Below are 21,128 nucleotides of genomic sequence, written 5' to 3' on the forward strand. Positions count from 1 at the left end.
TAATTGTGTCAATGAAGAATTCACAAAAGAAACTATTATATTACAAAACCAATTGATGTCATTTTAGTTGCATATGGTTCTTTAAGAAGTCATTGTAGGATTTCATTCTGAATACAATTACAAATGTACACTAAATTCCCTAAAACCCTTAACAGCATTGGGGGGTTGAATAATTTTGAACACAACTGTAACTAGAAAAATGGAAAGAAACTACTGAAGCACAAAGTTAGAGGTATGGCGTTCAGCATGGAAAGAAAGTGTTCAACACTACAGACAGGCAATTAAAACCGCCAGATCTATATATCTATATATTATTTTATGGACTGTGTTCAGCACTTTGGTCAACAGTGTTGTTTTTAAAGTGCTTTATAAATAAATGTGGATTGGATTGGATATCTTAGTACGCTTATTAAAGAAAATCATAACAACCCTCGTTTCCTATTTAGCACAGTTGCGAAACTGACTAGAAACAAACAGAAACCAATAGTAAACTCCAACGCAATAGTAACGACTTCATGAACTTCTTTACTAACAAAATTATGTTTATTAGGGAAAACCTAGAAACTACACAAGCAGCCACCACTATACCCAATAGTACATTTACCACTAGATTACCATATGAACATCTTGAGTCATTTAAACCTACTATAATAGAAGAGCTCTCTAAACTAGTAACGTCATCCAAATTATCGTTCTGTATACTAGACCCCGTTCCTACAAAATTACTAAAATAGGTATTTCATGTAGTGTCAGACGCGGTACTTAATATCTTTAACTCATCTCTAGAATAAGGATACGTTCCAACAGCTTTCAAACTAGCAGTTATTGGACCGCTCATTAAAACACCGCACCTCGACCAGGGAGATCTTAATAATTTTAGTCCAATCTCAAATCTGCCTTTTCTTTCTAAAATGTTCAAAAAGTAGTGGCAAGCCACACATTCATAGCATATAATAATACATATGAAAAGTTCCAATCAGGATTCAGGCCCTGCCATAGAACAGAGACAGCGCTGCCTAGAGTTACAAATGACCTCCTATTAACATCCGATCGTGGTGAGATCTCAATCCTTATATTACTAGACCTTAGTGCAGCATTTGACACAATAGATCACAGAATCTTACTCAATAGACTTGAAAACTATGTTGGCATCAGTGGTCAGGCGTTAGCCTGGTTTAGATCGTATCTAACCAATCGATATCACTTTGTTTTTGTAAATGAGGAAGAGTCATATCACTCCCCCGTTAAATACGGTGTACCTCAGGGATCAGTTCTAGGCCCTATCCTATTCTCGTTATATATGTTACCTCTAGGAGACATTATCAGGAAACATAACATAAGTTTTCACTGCTATGCAGATGATACCCAGCTTTACATCTCGTCACATCCTAGCGAAACCCACCAGTTTGCTAAGCTAACAGACTGCATTAGTGATATTAGGGACTGGATGGCACATAACTTTCTTATGCTAAACTCCAATAAGACTGAGATACTAGTTGTGCACAGCTCTACCCACAGGGAGTTTATTTTTCTTTTGCACAATGCTGTGAACAAATTAGAATTGCAAAGAGCATAATTATGCAATAAAAATGTGAAACATACATATTCAGGGTCTTTACCTCACTAAATACAGTAATGTGTAACTGTACTGTATTTTTCAAATAGCTGTGAAAATAATATATAGTGCTGTCTTGAGCATTTTTAGGTAGTGTCACCAAAATCTGACTTTTTTTGCATTGGAAAACATTTATAAAGAGTAAACTAACATAATAAAAACATGACAAAGCCGTTTGATTATCTCACGTACAAGTAAGTATCACAATGTAAGAGTGTATTTTAATCATCCACACAATGTGACATTATAGCATTAAATCCCTTAGTTTACATCCAAGACCTCTGATCTTCAAAGAGATTAGGGCATAGGAATAATCATTGGGATTCACAGACTGATTCACAAGCTAGGGAACTTATCAAGACACACAGAAAGTGTTTAAAACTGCCTTTGAGCCCATGGCTGGGAAATTAGATTTCAGAACTGTTGTATAAGTAATTTATAATATTTTAGATTGTCAGGTGTTTCTACAGTGTTACAAATTTTAGTTGGTAAAAATCTTTTACATATTGAATAAAACACAAACTAAATAGACAACACATTATGGCTGCACGTTTTTATTGTTTTACACTGGGAAATGCATAATAAAAAGATATCAGATGACGACTCAACCTCTTCAATAGATACACAAGACATCTATTCTAGGAGCAGTTCTACCTAACCTATGAAAAACATATTCAGGCAATACTAACGTAAAAAACATTAATACTAACAATGATGCAGAAGATTAACAACACTGAATTCATCTACCTGGAAAAGAAATCTGAAAATAAACACCAACCACAGGCCTTCACAGAAAGAAAAAAATTCATAACACTTAGACTAAAATAATATACTGAAAGAAAAAAAAACAATGAATTAGCAAGTATTTTACTAAATGCTTGTTTTCATATTTGGAAAAGGGAGTAAAAATGCTAAAAACATAATTATAGTGAGGTTAAAGAAATAAATGGCAGGACAACACTTGACTTATGACCGAGACCGTGAGCGAGATCGGGAGTAAGACTGCGAGTGTGAATGTGAGCCAGACTTGGATCTGGATCTAGATTTCCTATGCAGTTCATCTTCCGGAGGCGACCTTTCTGCCACTCTGCCTTCCCCATCGCTCTCGGCTGCTTCACGACTCTTGTTCCTGGAGAGATCCCAGTTACTGCCTGATTTGGACCGAGATTTGGATCGAGATTGGGATCGAGATCTGGATCGAGACTGAGAATGTGCCCTCTTGCTATTATTCTTCATGCTTTCACCTCCTCTCCCATCTCTGCTTCTGTGAGCTCCACTGCTGCTCTCCTCCACCCTAGAGCTCCTGTCCTTTGCCTTCCTGCTGATTGACCTGCTGCGTGATCTTGAGCCTGAAGGCCTGGAAAGAATGGAGAACAATAGTATATATTGATGTGCTGTTCATTTTTATTGTAAAAGCATCATAACACATTTTTATTGGAAAAAAGCATCTGCTAAATGACTAAATGTAAAAACATAAGGGTTTATGACAGAGCAATAATTGCCCTCTGATAAGACTCTCTGAAACTCTACTCATTATTAATATGTAACTGCAGACAGTAATAATGAGCCTACAGTTGGGCAAACTACAAAAAAATATTGCATTTAAGCCCAATCTTAAAGGGACATTACACTTTTTTTGAAATATGTTCATTTTCCAGCTCCCCTAGAGTTAAACACTTGATTCTTACCGTTTTAGAATCCATTCAGCTGATCTCCGGGCGCTAGCACTTTTAGCACAGCTTAGCACAATCCACCGAATCTGACCAGACCATCAGCATCGCGCTCAAAAATAACCAAAGGGTTTCGATATTTTTCCTTTTTAAAACTTGACTCTTCTGTAGTTATATTGTGTACTATGGCAGACAGAAAATTTAAAGTTGCTTTTTTTAGGAACTACACTCTCATTCTGGCGTAATAATCCAGGACTTTGCTGCTGTAACAGGAGGCTGGAGGCGCAATGATATTATTATTTTTAATGATATCATTTATTATTTTCGGCTGCTGCGTAAATCATTGTGCCTCCTGCAGCAATGTTACAGCAGCAAAGTCCTTGATTATTACGCCAGAATGAGAGTGTAGTCCCTAGACATATCTGCCTAGAAAATCACAACTTGTAATTTTCTGTCAGTCTTAGTACAGGATGTACCTACAGAAGAGTCAAGTTTTAAATAGGACAAATATTGACACTCTTTGGTTATTTTTAGGCACAATACTAAAGGTCTAATCAGATTTAATGGATTGTGCTAAGCTATGCTAAAAGTGCTAGCGCCAGACCCGGAGATCAGCTGAATGGATTCTAAAATGGTAAGAATTAAATGTTTAACTATAGGGGAGCTGGAAAATGAGCATATTTTCCAAAAAAGTGGAATGTCCCTTTAAAAAGGCTTAAGCCTGGCTCACACAACAGAAATTTTGACTGGATTTTGCGGTCGCAGATGTGAAAACATCCTTGAATTGCAGCCAAATCTGTGCTTTCGTTGCAGTCGCTGAAGCTTAAGTATTAGCATGTCAGCAATGTGATCCAAACCGGTCTCAAGTTTCTCAAGAGATGCTCCAATATTTTCAAACCTGTCTGATGATATCCCCACGTGATCTCGTTATGTAAGCAACACAATGACAAGTTGTACCAAATCAGCCAATCACAGTGCAGATGGTATAAACGGAGAAAGGTCTACCACTATCTGAAGTACCCATGTGTTTTGTCACACACTCCAAGCAAGAATTCATTTTAACATCTGAAGATCGGTTTGTTAACATTTAAATACAGAACAGCACCCTGGTGATGACCACACAATAAATGACTCGTCATATCAGACGTATTGCCTTGAGCATACAGCACTCGCACCAAGCAAATTTTACAGTTTTGTCCAAGTTTTCTTGAGCATCGCTGATGCAGTAGACTTAAATAAAGCTGACAGTGCATCTATTTCTCTTGCAAAAAAATGCTTTTCTCTCCTTCACCTGCCTCGCAAAAGGGTCCGCAACACACACGCATGCACACACACGAGGAGGAAATGTGAAGTTGGCAACAGATTTGCATACTACGAGTTGATTGGACAGGTACTTTAACAAACACGCAGAGCGTATTTAGAACCATGCATTAGCGGATTTATGCGTCGTTTTTCACCAAACTATATACACCGCGGTGCATGTGAATGCATAACCGTGGGAGGATATTTTTTAGAGGGCACCCCTAATACAAATGAGGAAAAATGACTTATTTCCTGTATTTTAGAGCAGTCATTTTCAAAACGTTCCCAGGGGACCCAGTGCACAGCACACTTTGCATGTCTCCCCTACCTAACACACCCGATTCCGATCATCAGCTCATTTAAGGGAGAACAGAACTGGGTGTGTCAAATAAGGGAGACAAACAAAATATGCAGAGCAGTGGGTGCCCTGGGACAAGATTGAAAACCACCGATTTAGAGGATCGTTTGATCTGGGCAAAAACATATCTATAAGGTATTGCCTGATTTTTTCCCTACCCTGTCAGTCAAAGCAAATTCGGCAGATACCAGGGTTATTATCTTAAACGAAAAATATCACGAAAACTGAAACCATTAGTGAAAAAACACTATAAAGTTAACTATAATGTGGACCTGCAAAACAAACCAAAACTAAATAAAATTTAGGAAAACAAAACTTTCTTTTTTAATGTTATTGGATCAGCAGTTATACATGGAATCACTCGTATTATCAGATCATGAGCAAACAGATGTTGCTGGATCGTTAATGACCAATACGTGGCAGACTATTTGTGTATGACGCTGTCCGGGCAGTGGATACCTGCCCCCGAGCCAAAAGTCCGGTTCAGAAAACAATCTCGTTGCTAACGGTTAGTTTATTAAGACAACCCATCTACTGCTGGCAAACCATTACAATAACTGAAGGCGGCTTAATTATTTCAGTCTACTGTACACCTAAACATTTAAACATGGCTGAAAACACAAACGCCGACTGCTTGGCAGTGTCAGCTGATGCTTTTTGGTTGCTAAGTATCAAATTAGTTCAGTGGACATTCTGTATCAATTATATGCTTTCACGGATGATCAACAATTTGTCTAGTCAACCAATATTATGTAAGTACGGGGTACAAAAAGGACACTCATAGACACTTTGCTTTTCAGTTGTTGCGCACAGACATAAGTTTGTACAATTAGGATGTGCTGATTTACTCCAAATTCTGCAGGGTTATTTTTAACCGTGCTATGTAAATGTTAGACAGAGAACACATGTTGGGTTATAAATTAATCTATGCTGGGTTGTTTCAATGCAATGCTAGGTTGTTACAACCAAGGTTATTATAGTTTTGCTTTTTAAAATGAGTTTTTATTTTAATATCGTTTTCGATTTTGCTTTTAATTTAAGTTTAGTTTTAGTTAGTTTCATGAATGGTTTTGTTAGTTTTAGTTTAGTTTTAATTTTATTTTATTTCGTTTCAGTTATAGTTTTAGTAATTATAGTTTAGCAGCTAACAGCAGCTAGACTGTCTAACATTTATCAGTTAACTGCTGTTGCCATCAGCCTCTGTGTACTACGGGTCTAACATCCAAGACCATTTAGACAGGATTCCGAAAGGCAGCAGTTTTTAATGGCCCTGCGCTTATTTGTGTTTAAGATCTGTCTGAAGACTGTTAAAGGTTTCTATTCTGCACGATTTGCGTTGTGACCGGGTCAGGTTCAAACGGGCCGGGTGTGGAATAAAATGGCTGCTGATGTCGGATCACTGGTTATAATAGGCTATAAATATAAGGAAAAGTAAATGACAGCATGAAAATTAGAAAAAAATACATGTTAGTTTACAGTAGCCTATATTCTACATTAAAAAAATATTATGTGCATTTAATCACCATTGGCGCCCCCTGCCACCACAGCTGGAAAAAATTCTAGAAGAAACACTGCAAACGCCATCTTGACTTGACATTTTTTTCTTCATTTTACTTTTTAAACAAAACAACTAGATGCAGACTTTTCAGAGACTAAAAATAAATGATGCAGAGCCGAGTAATGGGAGGGCAACACATGTTTTTAGTGTTGCGCAATATGCCCCATAGTAAGAACATCATATTGTCAGCATGTGAGATCGCCGATACACAACAGTATGACAAGCCACTGGATTGGTGGAGAAAAGAGAAGCTGATTTACTCTAAGGATAGTTGGCAACACTGGTCACGAGACCGTCACGTAACCTTCTTAAACCTGATGCCTTTAATCCGGGCACGTCATTGATGCCCAGGCCCATATTCCTGTGTGGCAGGGAGCGGGAACAATAAATTCACTTCCATAGTAGGAAAAAAGAATACTATGGAAGTGAATGGGGCTCACGAGATTTGGGATCAAACACTCTTCAAAATATCTTCCTTCCTGTTCATCAGAACTATGATATTTATACAGGCTTGTAACAACATAAGAGTGAGTAAATGATGACTGAATTTTCATTTTTGGGTGAACTATCCTTTTAAGCCGAAAGCAGCAGCCCAAGGGGGTTAGGGTTAACCTAAAAGCAACTTTAGTGTAACATCCCATATTTCTCCATTTTCAAAAAGAATCAAATATTAACTATAAATCACTTGTCTTCTCTTCAAAGAACGTTTATATAATTGAAATCTTTAACTACTACACATTTCATGTGGGTGTCAGTCGTTTACCTTGAGCGGCTGCTGGTTCGACTATGGCTTCTGCTCTTGCGAGACCTTCGGCTCCTGGAGCGAGACCTGTGGGATGTGTTAAGGCAGATACATTAGACATGACCTCTTGGAAGCGTGGGCAGCTGTTATTATAAACGTAGTTAACCATAATTACCCGACATCAGAATTCAAATTCAAAAATTTGAATAATAGCTAACGCTTTTATTTGTACCTGGAGCTGCTTCGGGAGTAGGAGCGCCGGCGCCTGGCACCAGGCCTGTCCTCGATGAGCCGAATCTTTCTTCCATTGACCTCAGTGCCGTCAAGTTTTTTCAGGGCTCTTTTCATATCCGCATACTGTCTGAACTCTATAACACCCTCATTCTTGCGGCCTGTATTAGCATCTGCATAAGTCACTTCACCAGCCTGTCGCATGTAGTCCTTATATAAAACAATGATACATTAGTGACCATCAAGATACAGAAATAGTGTAAGCAAATTACTTATAGCTAGGCTTCTTAAGACTCCATAAAACTGCTTTTCATTTCAATTACATATTTTCAATTAAAACATAAGCATGGGGATGGCTGTTAAAATATATTTGCATGCCCCCTGCGTGATAAACTCACACATCTACCACAAATGTATCATCCATGAGTTTTATTATACGAAACACCTGAAAATGCACTGAAAATGTGGTTATTTACACAATCATTCAAATGAACGGATACTTGATTATATGTATTGAATATATCTGTGTCGATTTAAAAATGTACTTAGATTTTTTTGCTCTAATAGACATTTTGAAAGTTTTTGTTATTTTCTTTATTTACCGTGAGGAAAATAAGTATTTGAACACCCTGCTATTTTGCAAGTTCTCCCCCTTAGAAATCATGGAGGGGTCTGAAATTGTCAACATACTGTAGGTGCATGTCCGGTCCGTGTAACACTTCACAATTCAATTTTCAGACCATACATGTAAATGCAAAAATAAAAAAATGAACCTAAAAGTTCATTTTTCATTTTTTTCTGGAAAACCTTGTCATTGGATAATTATCATTTTTCTCTCCTTTTCTTAATTTTACTTTTACTAAATTGAAATTTAAGAAATAAAACATTTAAACAAATGAAAACTAGGCGATTTTCTCCTTTTTTCTATTTTTCGTTTATCTGTTTGCTGTGGGTCGTACATTAGCGGGGCTATGACGCACACGCTTTCGGTTATATTTTACTGTAATGATAGTAATGAGGGCACATATGAATTGTCCACGGTCCGTCAGTATTGCGATTGATTCAGATCACTCTTTTAAAATATGCCCAGTAACAGTGTTAAGATTATTCAGAACAGTACTGACAGGAAGACGACCACATGCAATGACCCTGCCATGACGCATTCAATGCAGGCTATATTATTTGTTATTTTGGCCAAAGTATGTGAGATAGAAAGCCATGTATCACGCCAAATGTGTAGCCTAATATACGCACAACACAGATGTGAAACACAGGCCAATAAATATGTCAATTTATTTAACGTTACCTTATAAGTATTACTTAACATGAACTTATAAGGAAAGTCCTGGACCATGTGGACTTGTCAACTCAGACCCACTCTATTAGCCACAATAAACACCCTCCAAAGATTTGCGACCACCAGGCAATCCAAAACCCCCGGAAACACAACACTGTAACATAACTTAATAACGTTTTTTATTTAACTGAAATCACTGAAATTTAAATGCACCATATTAGTATTACCAACGAGAGTGCAAGCTCCCTGACACTTGTCCATGGTGACAGTGGCGGAACTAGAATTTTTTTAATGGGGTGGCCAGGGGGTGGCCAAAGGTACTTTAGGGGGTCCATAGTCCATAAAAGAAAATGACGTGTAATCATAATTGAATCTTTTGATCGCATTAAATGTAAACATAATAAGGGTGAATTTTAAATCTTTCTACTGTATTTCTTACATTTGATTCACTGTCTGTTAAAGGGATTCACCCAAAAATTACAATTCTGTCATCATTTACTCACTCTTATGTTGTTCTAAACCTGTATTTTATTTTAATAAACACAAAAGAAGATATTTTGACAAATGATGGTAAGCACACAATCCATTGAATTCCAGCATGTTGTTTTGTATTCCTATATGGAAGTCAATGGTTGACATTGACAGCTGTGTGCATACCATCATCTTCTTCTGTGTTCTTCAGAAAAAAGAAATTCGTACAGGTTTAGAACAACATAAGGATGTAAAAACGATGACAGAATTTTCATTTTGTGAAGTATCCCTTTAATGAAACAAAAGATCAGGAAATCAAAATTCCATGATAAACCTTAAACTTACTTCAAATAGCAGTGCTCAACAGAAAGGATGCTTGGATTAATCTTTATTTACGAAGATACAGAAGATGCAAAAGTTTTCTTTTTTCTTTTGATATTTAATTAACTTTAATGGCAGATTTCAAACGTTAGGATAAGACAGAATGCAATAAAATGTTTATTTGTTTAAGACGTACAGTAACCAAATGTTTAGTATGAAAATCACCAAAACAGCCATTTTGACATATTAGCATTTGTCCGTTTAAGCAAAAAAGACGCGAGCATGAAGTCGTTTAAGCTCTGGCTGTGCACGCGCACTATCGGATATGCGCGTCGCGCTTTCAAGTTCAATGTGGCAATTCAGTTGAATTAACAATCATACAGTGGCCTATAAAGAGCACGTCAAGAATGAAAACATCGTGCTGGGACTTGTTGTAAAAAGAATTGGAAAATCTTAGACTTTATTCAGTCCACAAGAAAATTACCACACTTCCAGCATATGGTGAAATAATGTAGTATTAGCAATGTACGACTTCACTTACATCATTTTAAAGAGATTCCAAGCAAGACATGACATTTATATGAAAAGTATTACAGTAATTTTTCTGACGCGTTTTTGAAAAGACGTCACTGATGGAGAGAGAGATAACAGAACGCCCATTATGTATATTTTCTTCATTTTGTGAAAAGCACAACATTCAGTTTTTATAGACACACAAAAAATGACTCTTTAACGTTTTAAATGATGTATAAATCATATCTGCATGTCCAAAATCAGCAGAGTAATCCAAGTCTCTTTGCGCAGTGATTGAAAAATAAAGAGTTTGGGCCGCGACCGCAGGGAATTAATATTCATAGTGTTTGTTTTTAACAATGTGCTGCGCTGCCGCACGTCGAAAATAAACATAGCGATTAAGTGAAAGTAGCGCATTAAATTTGGGGTGGCCAGCGACATGTCTGGCTCCGCCACTGCATGGTAATATGACGTTAAAACGTCCTCTATTGTTATTATAGTCCGCAGCAGCCACAACCTCGGCGGGTGGTTATAATGTGAGGCTGAATGCGTGCGGTCCTCAGATGGGCTTTTAAAAGAGCATGATGAAATGATGCACGTTCCACACAGGGACGAAGTTCTGTAGTCCGACCAAGCAACAGAAGCAATACAGATGTGCGTGGAAAAGGGACCATCCATCCATCAATATATAGACAAGACCCTATTTATGGCAACCAGCTTCAGAGGGAAAATCTGTGGTCGTCAGCATACAAGTGTGACCATATTTTTTATACCACTTTCGTGGGTAATAATGATACATTTTCAGAGGCCCTGGAGACATGAATAGGCTATTACAAACCGTTTGGAGCCATCGAACATGTGATTACAGTTAAAAAAAAAAACGAAATGTTTGATTACATTATTGCTACTAAATTATGTTACAGTATGGCACCTCCAAAAGTTTTAGATTGCCCAGCTGCCACAGATCCCCGGAATGTATCCATTATAACCAACAAAATAGGTATGAATCAACAAGTCCACACAATCCAAAACCCTCCCCACAAGTCCATGCTAAAGTAATAATTACAATAACCTTAAATAAATTAACGTATTAACATGTATTTCACATCTATGTTATACGTATAGACACTTGACGCGATACGTCTCTCCAGCTCACATTCCCTGGCCAAAAAAAAAAAATTAACAGCCAAGGTACATTAAATACGTCATAGCAAAATCACCGCATGCGATCGTCCTCCCGTCAGCACTGCCCTGACCAATCTCAACATCACTAGACATATTGATCTGGATCAATTGCAATACTGACGGGCCGCAGACAATTCATATGTGCGCATATTACTATCATTACGGTAAAATATAACCGAAAGAGTGTGCGTCGAGTACGTCCCACAGCAAACAGATAAACGAAAAATACAAAAAAGAAAAAAATCGCCTGGTTTTCATTTGTTTAAATGTTTCATTTTTTAAATTACAATTTAGTAAAAGTAAAATTAAGAAAATGAGAGAAAAATGACAATTATCCAATGACAAGGTTATCCAGAAAAAATGAAAAATGAACCCCTAGTCTCATCCCTTTCATTTTTGCACTTACATTGTACGGTCTGAAAATTGAACTGTGAAGCGCCACACGGACCATGTCCACTGTGAGAGACATAATTAAAAAAAAAGCCAGAAATCACAATGTATGATTTTTTTTTTACTATTTATTTGTACGATAAGCTGCAAATAAGTATTTGAACACCCGAGAAAGTCAATGTTAATATTTGGTACAGTAGCCTTTGTTTGCAATTACAGAGGTCAAACATTTCCTGTACTTTTTCACCAGGTTTGCACACACTGCGGGAGGGATTTTGGCCCACTCCTCCACACAGATCTTCTCTAGATCAGTCAGGTTTCAGGCTCTTCTGTCGCTGAGAAACACGGAGTTTGAGCTTCATCCAAAGACTCTCTATTGGGTTTAGATCTGGAGACTGTCTAGGCCACGCCAGAACCTTGATATGCTTCTTACAGAGCCACTCCTTGGTTATCCTGGCTGTGTGCTTCGGGGTCATTGTCATGTTGGAAGACCCAGCCTCGACCCAACTTCAATGCTCTAACTGAGGGAAGGAGGTTGACACCCAAAGCATGATGCTACCACCCCTATGCTTCACAGTAGGAATGATGTTCTTGGGATGGTACTCATTATTCTTCTTCCTCCAAACACGTTTAGTGAAATTATGACCAAAAAGTTCTATTTTAGTCTCATCTGACCACATGACTTTCTCCCTTGACTCCTCTGGATCATCCAAATGGTCATTGGCAAACTTAAGACGGGCCTGGACATGTGCTGGTTTAAGCAGGGGAACCTTCTGTGCCATGCATGATTTTGAACCATGACGTCTTAGTGCATTACCAACAGTAACCTTGGAAACGGTGGTCCTAGCTCTTTTCAGGTCATTGACCAGCTCCTCCCGTGTAGTTCTAGGCTGATTTCTCACCTTTCTTAGGATTATTGATACCCCACAAGGTGAGATCTTGCATGGAGCCCAGTTCGAGGGAGATTGACAGTCATGTTTAGCTTCTTCCATTTTCTAATGATTGCTCCAACAGTGGACCTTTTTTCACCAAGTTGCTTGGCAAATTCCCCGTAGCCCTTTCCAGGCTTGTGGTGGTGTAAATTTTTGTCTCTAGGGTCTTTGGACAGCTCTTTGGTCAGCTCTTGGCCATGTTAGTAGTTCTTACTGATTGTATGGCGTGGACATGTTTTTTTTTTTTTTTTTGCAGCTAACGACCTCAAACAGGTGCATCTAATTTAGGGACGCACATATACCACTTTTTCCTTTCCGATATGATACCAGAAAACTTGAGTATCGGCCGATACTGATACCTGCTAATTCTGATGCTACTGTATTTTTCTTGAACAATTTAAAATCACACACACGGGTTTTTCCATGTTTTGTGGGGACATTCCACAGACGTAATGGTTTTTATGCGGTTCAAACTGTATATTCTATTCCCCTAACCCAAACCTAAAAGGGCAATTTCATAGATAAAAAACATAAATCTTTACTGAAAGTGGGTAATAGTTGTAGTCAAAATGTTAGGGATGCACGATCTTGATTTTTCATGGCCGGTTTTTATACCGGTTTTCTTAACAAGCAAATTGGCCGATTCCGATCCGGTTTCCGATTTTTTTTCTTATCAAGCAACAAACAAGAAAGAATGAAGGTTTACATGAACAATGTGTTTATTTGGTATTTAACGGGCTAAACTTGGTTTGGCTATTGAAAACAATAAGTGTAAACATCTAAAATTAACAGCAGTAACTGTGCAGTAGGCTACATTCAATACAAACATAAGAGGTTAAATTAGACCATGACATGGATGGTTGAGTGAGGGTTGAATGTCTTGCCTGTTTTGCATTATCAACAGACTTTTGATACTTATTGTGTTCTATCAGGTGATGAACTTAAATGTCTGACCAAGTTTGTTGTGGTGAATGCAAGGCTCTCAGATTTATTTAAAAGTTTGGAGTGAGATAACATCTGTTAGGGGAGAGGCCCCTCTGCCCCACCAAATTCTCAAGTGTTTGCTAGCAGTTCAATGTTAGCTATTGTTCATAACTGACCAGCACAAATATAAATTATAACAATTGGTAAGTCTGATAAAAGACAGACAAATTTATCCAAATTAAATAAATTGCTCTACATATTAAAACATACAAATGTATCAAAATTAAAATGAAATCTGTATTATATACAGTAGGATTGCAGCACTTACCATCAGCTTGTATTTTAAGCTGTGTTTAAGAGAGAGTACATGTTCAGTACATGTTCAGTACTACATGGCAATAATAATGAAATACATCTTTGGTCCTTTCATTCATTTCATGCAGCCTCTATGTTAGTTTCAGGTAAGCTAAAGCTTCTGGTTGCAAAGCAGTTGGAGAGTTTTTTAATGAATCAAGCATCATTTAACACGTATTTGGCTATATTCAAGAAACCTGCGTTATTTACTGCATTTATCGGATCTTGCTCTTCTAACTTTCACTCTGTGCGTGCACGCGCCGCGCATCCATGTGATTGACATCAGAGGAGCGCGAGAAAAACTAGGGACAGCTAAACTCGACAGATAACTTCCCTGCGCCTCGTCAATTAATTGTATATAGCAGGAAAAGTTATCAGTCTCTTAGAAATACAAGGAGTGAGTGTGTAAACTGACTGAAATGCGTGTATCTCACAGTGAATGTGTGAGACTTAAGAGCCCTGCGAATGTACTGTTGTTAATCTCCGCGATTAACTTGTCCTTTACAGACATTGCAGCTTGCAATCTTAATGTCCTGCGCACAGATTTCGAAATGCTTTTACACAAAACACATGTTTGCGAATGATAAAAATGTAGTCTGTGCACGCGGGTGCACTTCCGGAAAAATTGGCCGAAAAAATACAAAAACGTCCGGTTCCGATCTCTGGCCGGTCAACCGGTGCATCCCTACAAAATGTAGCATCAATTTTGAATTTTGTGCCTATTTGACCGAGAAAAGACAGAACGTGACTTTAGAGCACTTAATCGGAACACTGCTCAGATATGCTAGTGTGTACATAAAGTGCATCCTGCACACAAACGCGTCCACAGGACAATATCTCCACAGACGTGCTGCATCAGCTCTTGTGCTCGTAAGCCGAAACACGTCTTTGAAATAAACATGCGCAAAGTGCACGGAAACAAACGTTCATATCCTGATCTGATGCAGAAATGTTATTCAGAAAGCACACAGCGAGAGTACAGGCACTACTAGTTCGTCCAAGCTCATAGACTTCAGACACGCTGCCTCAGTTTTACATGTGCGTTAGTTCCTTCACATGAAGCTATTGAGTGTATTAAGAAGACTTTAAATATAGTGCCCAAAACATTTATGGTGCTTTTATAATACTTTGTCCTTTTAATAGCTTGTCAGTAACAACCACAGGTAACGCACAGTATCGGAATTGGATCGGTCCTGTTAGTCCGATATCCAATCCAGCCAAAAAGGCCGGATCGGACCCGATACTGATCCAAAATATCGGATCGGTGCATCACTAATCTAATTTAGGATAATAAATGGAGTGAAGGTGGACATTTTAAAGGCAGACTAACAGGTCTTTGAGGGTCAGAATTCTAGCTCATAGACAGATGTTCAATGTGCAGAAATACCGCATTCATAATCGCAGGCGATTCATCCGCAATTAAGAATGCGATATTTCCCCTCTTGTCAGTGAACTACGGCTCTGTGTAGAAAAAGCCACTCATCTGAAAGCAGCTAATGATTTATTACCAATCAAGGAACCGGCTTTACTGAAGAGATGCACCTGACAATCACGTGCGATTTACTGTGCAGCCCAAATGAACAATAGAATTGTGCCTGCCTGTGATTTTCTAGTGATCGTGAAGACATTGATTAGCTTGCTCAGGTGTGTTTGATCAAGGCTGGAGCTAAACTCTGAAGGGCACCAACTCTCCAGAGTTGGATGTGAGGAACCCTGATGTTTGGCATGTGGAAAATCATGTAAACATATTGCAAATAAGTGTTGTGCGATATGTCCAATTTTGAGATTGTCCTGTCGTCAGCCTGTGAGATCGCCGTTGTCCTATCATCAGCCTGTGAGATCGCAGTTGTCAAGAATGTTATTATCGATTAGTTGGTCTGTGACATCACGGCACAGGTGCTGCTTCTTAATACAGCGCGAGTTCACTTTGGCTGCGTCCGAAAACTCTAAATTGCTGCCTTCTGAGGCAGCTTTCCAAGGCAGCAAGGCATCAAGGCATGTCCGAATTCAATGTTTGGTTTACTTCCTGGTTTACTATGCGTGGACGTACATTAAGAATGTGATTGGTCGAGTTCGAAAAAATAAAATGGCGGCCAAGGACGCGACTGGACCACCAATTTAGTGTGAATAAAGGTATATTTTCACTTTTTACACATTTTAATTGCATTTCTAGCGAGAAATTAGTATTGTAGTTTTCAAATATGTGATTAGTTATCACAAAGGCGCTCTCTGTTTAAATTTCAAACACGCTGCCTTAGAAGTGTGTCCGAAAGTCTTTCTCTGAGCTACCTTCATGCCTCCGAAGTCATTTCCTCATGAGGCAGCGAGGCAACGAGTCACTGCCTTGAGTTTTCGGACGCAGCATTTATCTTCATACAACCGAGCTGTGCATTTATAATTAAAATCAGGTGCTGTTTCTTAACAGTTTCCTAACAATTATAAAGTTGACTATATAATAGTACTACTACTATTAAACTCTTTAGTAGTGTGTGGCTTTTGCACTTTTAAAAGTACACTTCTACACATGAATACCCTAATTTAGTGCCTTATAATATGTGAAAATATCTAATTAAGTAAATGTCCTCTTTCTGTCTAGTAACCTCTTCAATAATTAAAAGCATTAAATCCATGGAGCATTTATTCAGAATCTCGCACCATTTTTTATTGAAATCTTCATTATCTTTACCGATTGTAGGCGCTTTTTGGATACGTAGACCCTGTGGAATACGTTTGCTTCTCCAGTATTCACTCAGCGTACTTCCATAAAGTTTCATCCGAATCTCCTTCTTCTTAAAGTACAGAGAATTAGTGAACATAAAAGTTCTATCAGACGTGCTGATCCTAATTACCCTGTGGCCTGCCATTTCACTGAGTATGCTCATGCAGTTTCTTCTTTACGTTTCCAGGGAATTGAACAGATTAAATTACCTAGAGGTGGCAACATTGATAAAGTGTTAAGTCAAAGGGAATTGTACTGGATTCATACGCTGGACACTTTACATCCCAAAGGTTTAAATGTGGATTTTGATATGAGTGTGTTATAGTTGAAGTTGTATATAAAACCAGTTTGAATCTTGAATACTGCAATTTATGAAGTGTGTTACTGATGTTTGTGCAGTTTTCTTGTACTTATTGAGTATTCTTATATTTTTCTGTATGTTTCTTTCTTTACATTTCTTTTGTGAATTGATGTCTTTTTCACTATGGGGAGATTGTGGTGTTGATTACAGAAGTAAAAACTACAACTCCCAATACTGAACTACAACTCTCCCACATGACTTTCACAGGTGCGGCAATCATTGTTGATTGTCTTGATGTGTCTGAACATGGTTAAGAGATGTGCCGCATTTGTTGTTTGTATACCCTAAAGATGGTCTTTTGACCGAAAGCTTGGTTATTAAAACCTGCTGCTAAGGATTTAAGTGTGCAGACGTCTTTATTTTCATTGACTACTTTATTGTCTAGCACCTTATTGATCGTGAGTGCGGTGTAACTCTTCTTATAAAGAACAGACATTAACAAGAATCTCCCAAAGTTTCGTAGTCCAAATAATTGAGTAAAGGTGTTTAAATGAATATTAAAGTTGAAACAGTTTTACTAAATTCGCTGGAAATTAACTTTGCTTTTCTCAAATCCTCTAGTCACCTCTGAGCATTTCCCGGGTATCCCCTGAAAACATCACTATCTCTCCAAATATGGTGTTACACGTTGTTTTAGAGCCATTCAGAAATCTTCATAAACGCTGATCATTGAATTATTTACACTGTTATTGTCAACTAGCCTACACAAAGATATGATTGCATAGGCAAGCATTATTTGTTTTCTTTTTGCTTGTCTCTCTGCCTTTCTCAATTTCTCGCGCACACGCGCGAACACGCACACAACCACACATTCTGGTTTCCATGTTTTGTGGGGACATTCCATAGACGTAATGTTCTATTCCCTTCCCCTAACTCAAACCCCAACTATCACAGAAACCTTTCTGTTACTTCACATTTTCAATAAAAATCATTCAGTTTGATTTATAAGCTTGTTTCCTGGTTTACTGTAATAGCATTTATATTAATGTCTTTGGTCAATTTTGAAATTTGGGTCACTGTGACTCTCACATATTTTATCCGATTAGTTAATTAATCGCAAAATAATCGCCTGATTAATCGATTATGAAAATAATTGTTAGTTGCAGCCCTACACTGAATATTTAAATATGTTGTTCTTGTTGCATTTAAACATCGGGTAACCAGCAGATTTCCTCAACACGCTTTGATTTGATTGGCTTTTAATGGTTTATCGTTCATCAGGTAGGACAAAATTGCTCAGAAAGAGATTCCAACTATATTGTTCGCTGTACCTTTATCGTTATACTTGTGGCGTGAACTCAGCTATTATCTTTAATATAAAAGATTTTCAAAACTATATTTTTGTAGTTATAGTTAAAATGTGAACGGCCCTTTAAAAGGCACACTCATAATATTTTCGTCATCACATAATGAAATACGTCTATAACAACGTGTTTGTCATTTAACAGAAGTAAATTAAAACAGTGGACAATATATGCGTTTCATCATTTGTGCTCTGCATTGGGCTATGTGTGAATAATCCGAAATTAAAAACTGCATGTAAACAGGAGTGAAGAGGTCAGCTGTAAACGCCTCATGTATACATCTTACTGTGATTACTTAGTCTGATTATTGGAAATAATTGCATTATTAGTGTACATGTCAACATACTCATTGATTTGGGCCGAGGTCGAGCAGCTTTCACACAACAGATGGACCGCACAAGAATTCGATGACAGTTTAGTGTGCACCAGAGTGCGGCTGTTGTATTCAAACTGACCCAAACAAACCGTACTTGGACCAAAAGCTCATTTGGGCCGACCTAAACAGTGTCAGTGTGAACAAACCCTTAGATATACCATTATCATCACATGGTCTGTAGTCCTTTAGATCCTGCCAACTGCAGCGACTAGAAAGATTTTCCACAATCAGCCTGTAATCTGTGCGTGTAGGTGGGCCATATCTGTCCCCTCCTCCGCGACCATACCGGTTACCTTCAAAGTTACAATTTATAGAATGTTAGTTTTAAAAATCAAATTGTACCCGCTAACTTACTATTATCTTAATAGAATCATTCTTCATAAACTGAAAATATTTCAACAAGTAACATACTTACGCTGCACTTAATGATTTAATAGAGGAAAAGGGAAAAAAATCAGAAGCAATAAAACCAAATGCAAAAAACAGCCACCTAAAAGAGCTTAACCCACATCTCCTAAACCTTTTGGCATCCTCACCACCTGGCTTAATGGGAAAAGTGGTCCTCATTCAACCTGGCTCGCTTTAATGGTCTGCCCAGGGGCCCAGTATGGTCAAAGAGGCACACGCATGGGAAGGGGAGACACCATGGCCAGCAAAAGGGGCAGGCAGTCAGACACTTTTAATAAAACATTAAGGGTTAAATTTCTAGCTTAATATCATTTCTTAAAGATTAAAGATTAAGTTATAAGCAGAATTTGCATTTTTAGAGTCATTTCATGTTTTATACAGAAAGAAAGTCAAAATTAATTTGACTAGAGTAATTCTTCAGTTAGAGGTGCGTAACATATACCAAATTTACTTAACTAGTGTATTTTAAATCATTTATCTATAATCTTATCATACGTCCTGAATAAATATCTGACCGTGATCTTGATCAACCATTAAATGGATTTGTTATAAGCGTGGGGACGTTATTTAGAGCAAAACGTCTAACATTAATATCGATCTACATGATATAGTCTAACATGAATCTCTAGCAGATGATAAAAAGCAATAGTTTCTAAACTGAATAAAACGCATACAACTACAATTTTGTAATATATAACAATAAGGAAAATAAATGATCCCAATGGGCAGAAAAGTTCCCCTAACTGAAGAATCATCCATCAAATTAAATTCTGAAGACTAAGAATGAATTTTTACAACATTGTGAATACCTTACCTCTTCCAGATCTGCTGCCTCCATCACGTCTTTGTCCGATGGTGTGCTCCACTATCACTCTCTTCCCACAGAGCTCTTTGCCATTAAGATCATACACAGCATCATCAGCATCCCGGGGATCATCAAACTCCACAAAACCATAACTAAGCAAAAAGATAGGATTTTTTATAAAACTTGCATGCAAAATACCATTTAAAACACATCACAAACTAGTTAATTCATTTAATGATTCTGCCTATTTTTGGTATTTATGTGATGCAATGTTGGTAACTTAACCTGTAACTTACACACTGCATTTTAATTTGTAAAGTAACTTACACGTAAGTTTGAACCGATTGGTTTATTTAATAAAAGCATATAAAAAACATTAGAACAAAAAAAAACTGTTTACAAGACAAATGACATAAACCTACATAAAAACACTGTTGCTATGTATGCTATGCATTTTAATCCAATTTTATTTGCCATAATAAATGTCATATCCTTTGAATCTGAACAGAACTGAATCTCGGTCAATGAAAACAATGTCTGCTTGTATAAGACCGCTTACCGTTGCATATAAGAAAGGATTTCATTATTTAAGATTAATGATAAAGGTTAAGTTTAATAAGACGATAACATTGCAAACGTATGTTTAAGCCTATCCCTGAGCTTTAATTTAATGCATAATGAGAGCCATCTTAAATTTTTGTATAGCTCAAAGAAGAAACAGTTTACCGCTTTGGCTCAGTTGTGCATACAATTTCCTTATATCAGAAACACATGTACCCATTTTTAAGGTCCACTTCCAGTATCTTCCCATAACCTTTGAAAAACCTTTCCACGTCTTTCTCTTTAGCACGATAGCTCAGTTTTCCCACGTAAACTCTAGACATCTTCTCGGTGCGGTAGGTCAGCGTGGAAGAGCAGCAAGCAATAGCGTATGTTAATTTCAAAATAAGAGTCCTCGTCTTCTTTTTCCTTCCTTTCTTTTTTGGCGGCTCGCATCCTGCCAAACGTGACATTACCGCCATCTACTGGGTATAATTCAGAATGAAATGACAACAAATATCAATTAAATGAGGGGTGATTTTGACACTTAAGTCATAGCTTAAAACTATTCTTAAGAGCATTTCTGGGCCCGTATGTGTAAAGCCGCTCAGAGTAAAATTTTAGTCTTAAGTGTGTCAAAATTCTAAGAATGAAGTCATTTTACTCTTATTCCTAGAGAATAAGTTTGATTTATAAAGCCTATAAGTGTTAAGACTAGGGGCTCTATCTTACACCCGGCGCAATGCAGCGCA

At 37.6% G+C, this 21,128-nt stretch overlaps 1 protein-coding gene across 1 annotated transcript; it reads right to left on the bottom strand.

The window, feature by feature from the left end:
• Nucleotides 1-2,153: 2,153 nt before the first annotated feature.
• srsf4 (serine and arginine rich splicing factor 4) lies at nt 2,154-20,773 on the bottom strand. The gene is made up of 6 exons (XM_073857974.1): nt 20,614-20,773; nt 19,846-19,988; nt 18,800-18,916; nt 7,478-7,679; nt 7,267-7,332; nt 2,154-2,972 (listed from the first exon to the last, which is right to left on the bottom strand). Exons 1-6 carry the CDS (start codon nt 20,718-20,720, stop codon nt 2,582-2,584), a joined length of 1,026 nt encoding a protein of 341 aa, XP_073714075.1. The 5' UTR covers nt 20,721-20,773; the 3' UTR covers nt 2,154-2,581.
• Nucleotides 20,774-21,128: the final 355 nt, after the last annotated feature.

This window comes from Misgurnus anguillicaudatus, chromosome 20, assembly GCF_027580225.2.
Source record: "Misgurnus anguillicaudatus chromosome 20, ASM2758022v2, whole genome shotgun sequence".
Taxonomy (NCBI): Eukaryota; Metazoa; Chordata; class Actinopteri; order Cypriniformes; family Cobitidae; genus Misgurnus; species Misgurnus anguillicaudatus.

Excerpts from the sequence above, each read along its gene's own strand:
- srsf4 (XM_073857974.1), bottom strand. The coding sequence starts at position 20,720 with ATGTCTAGAGTTTACGTGGGAAAACTGAGCTATCGTGCTAAAGAGAAA. Across the intron at positions 7,680-18,799 it reads GCAGGATCTAAAGGACTACA|TGCGACAGGCTGGTGAAGTG; the intron begins GACCATGTGATG and ends ATAAGGACTACA. Across the intron at positions 7,333-7,477 it reads TACTCCCGAAGCAGCTCCAG|GTCTCGCTCCAGGAGCCGAA; the intron begins GTACAAATAAAA and ends CACATCCCACAG.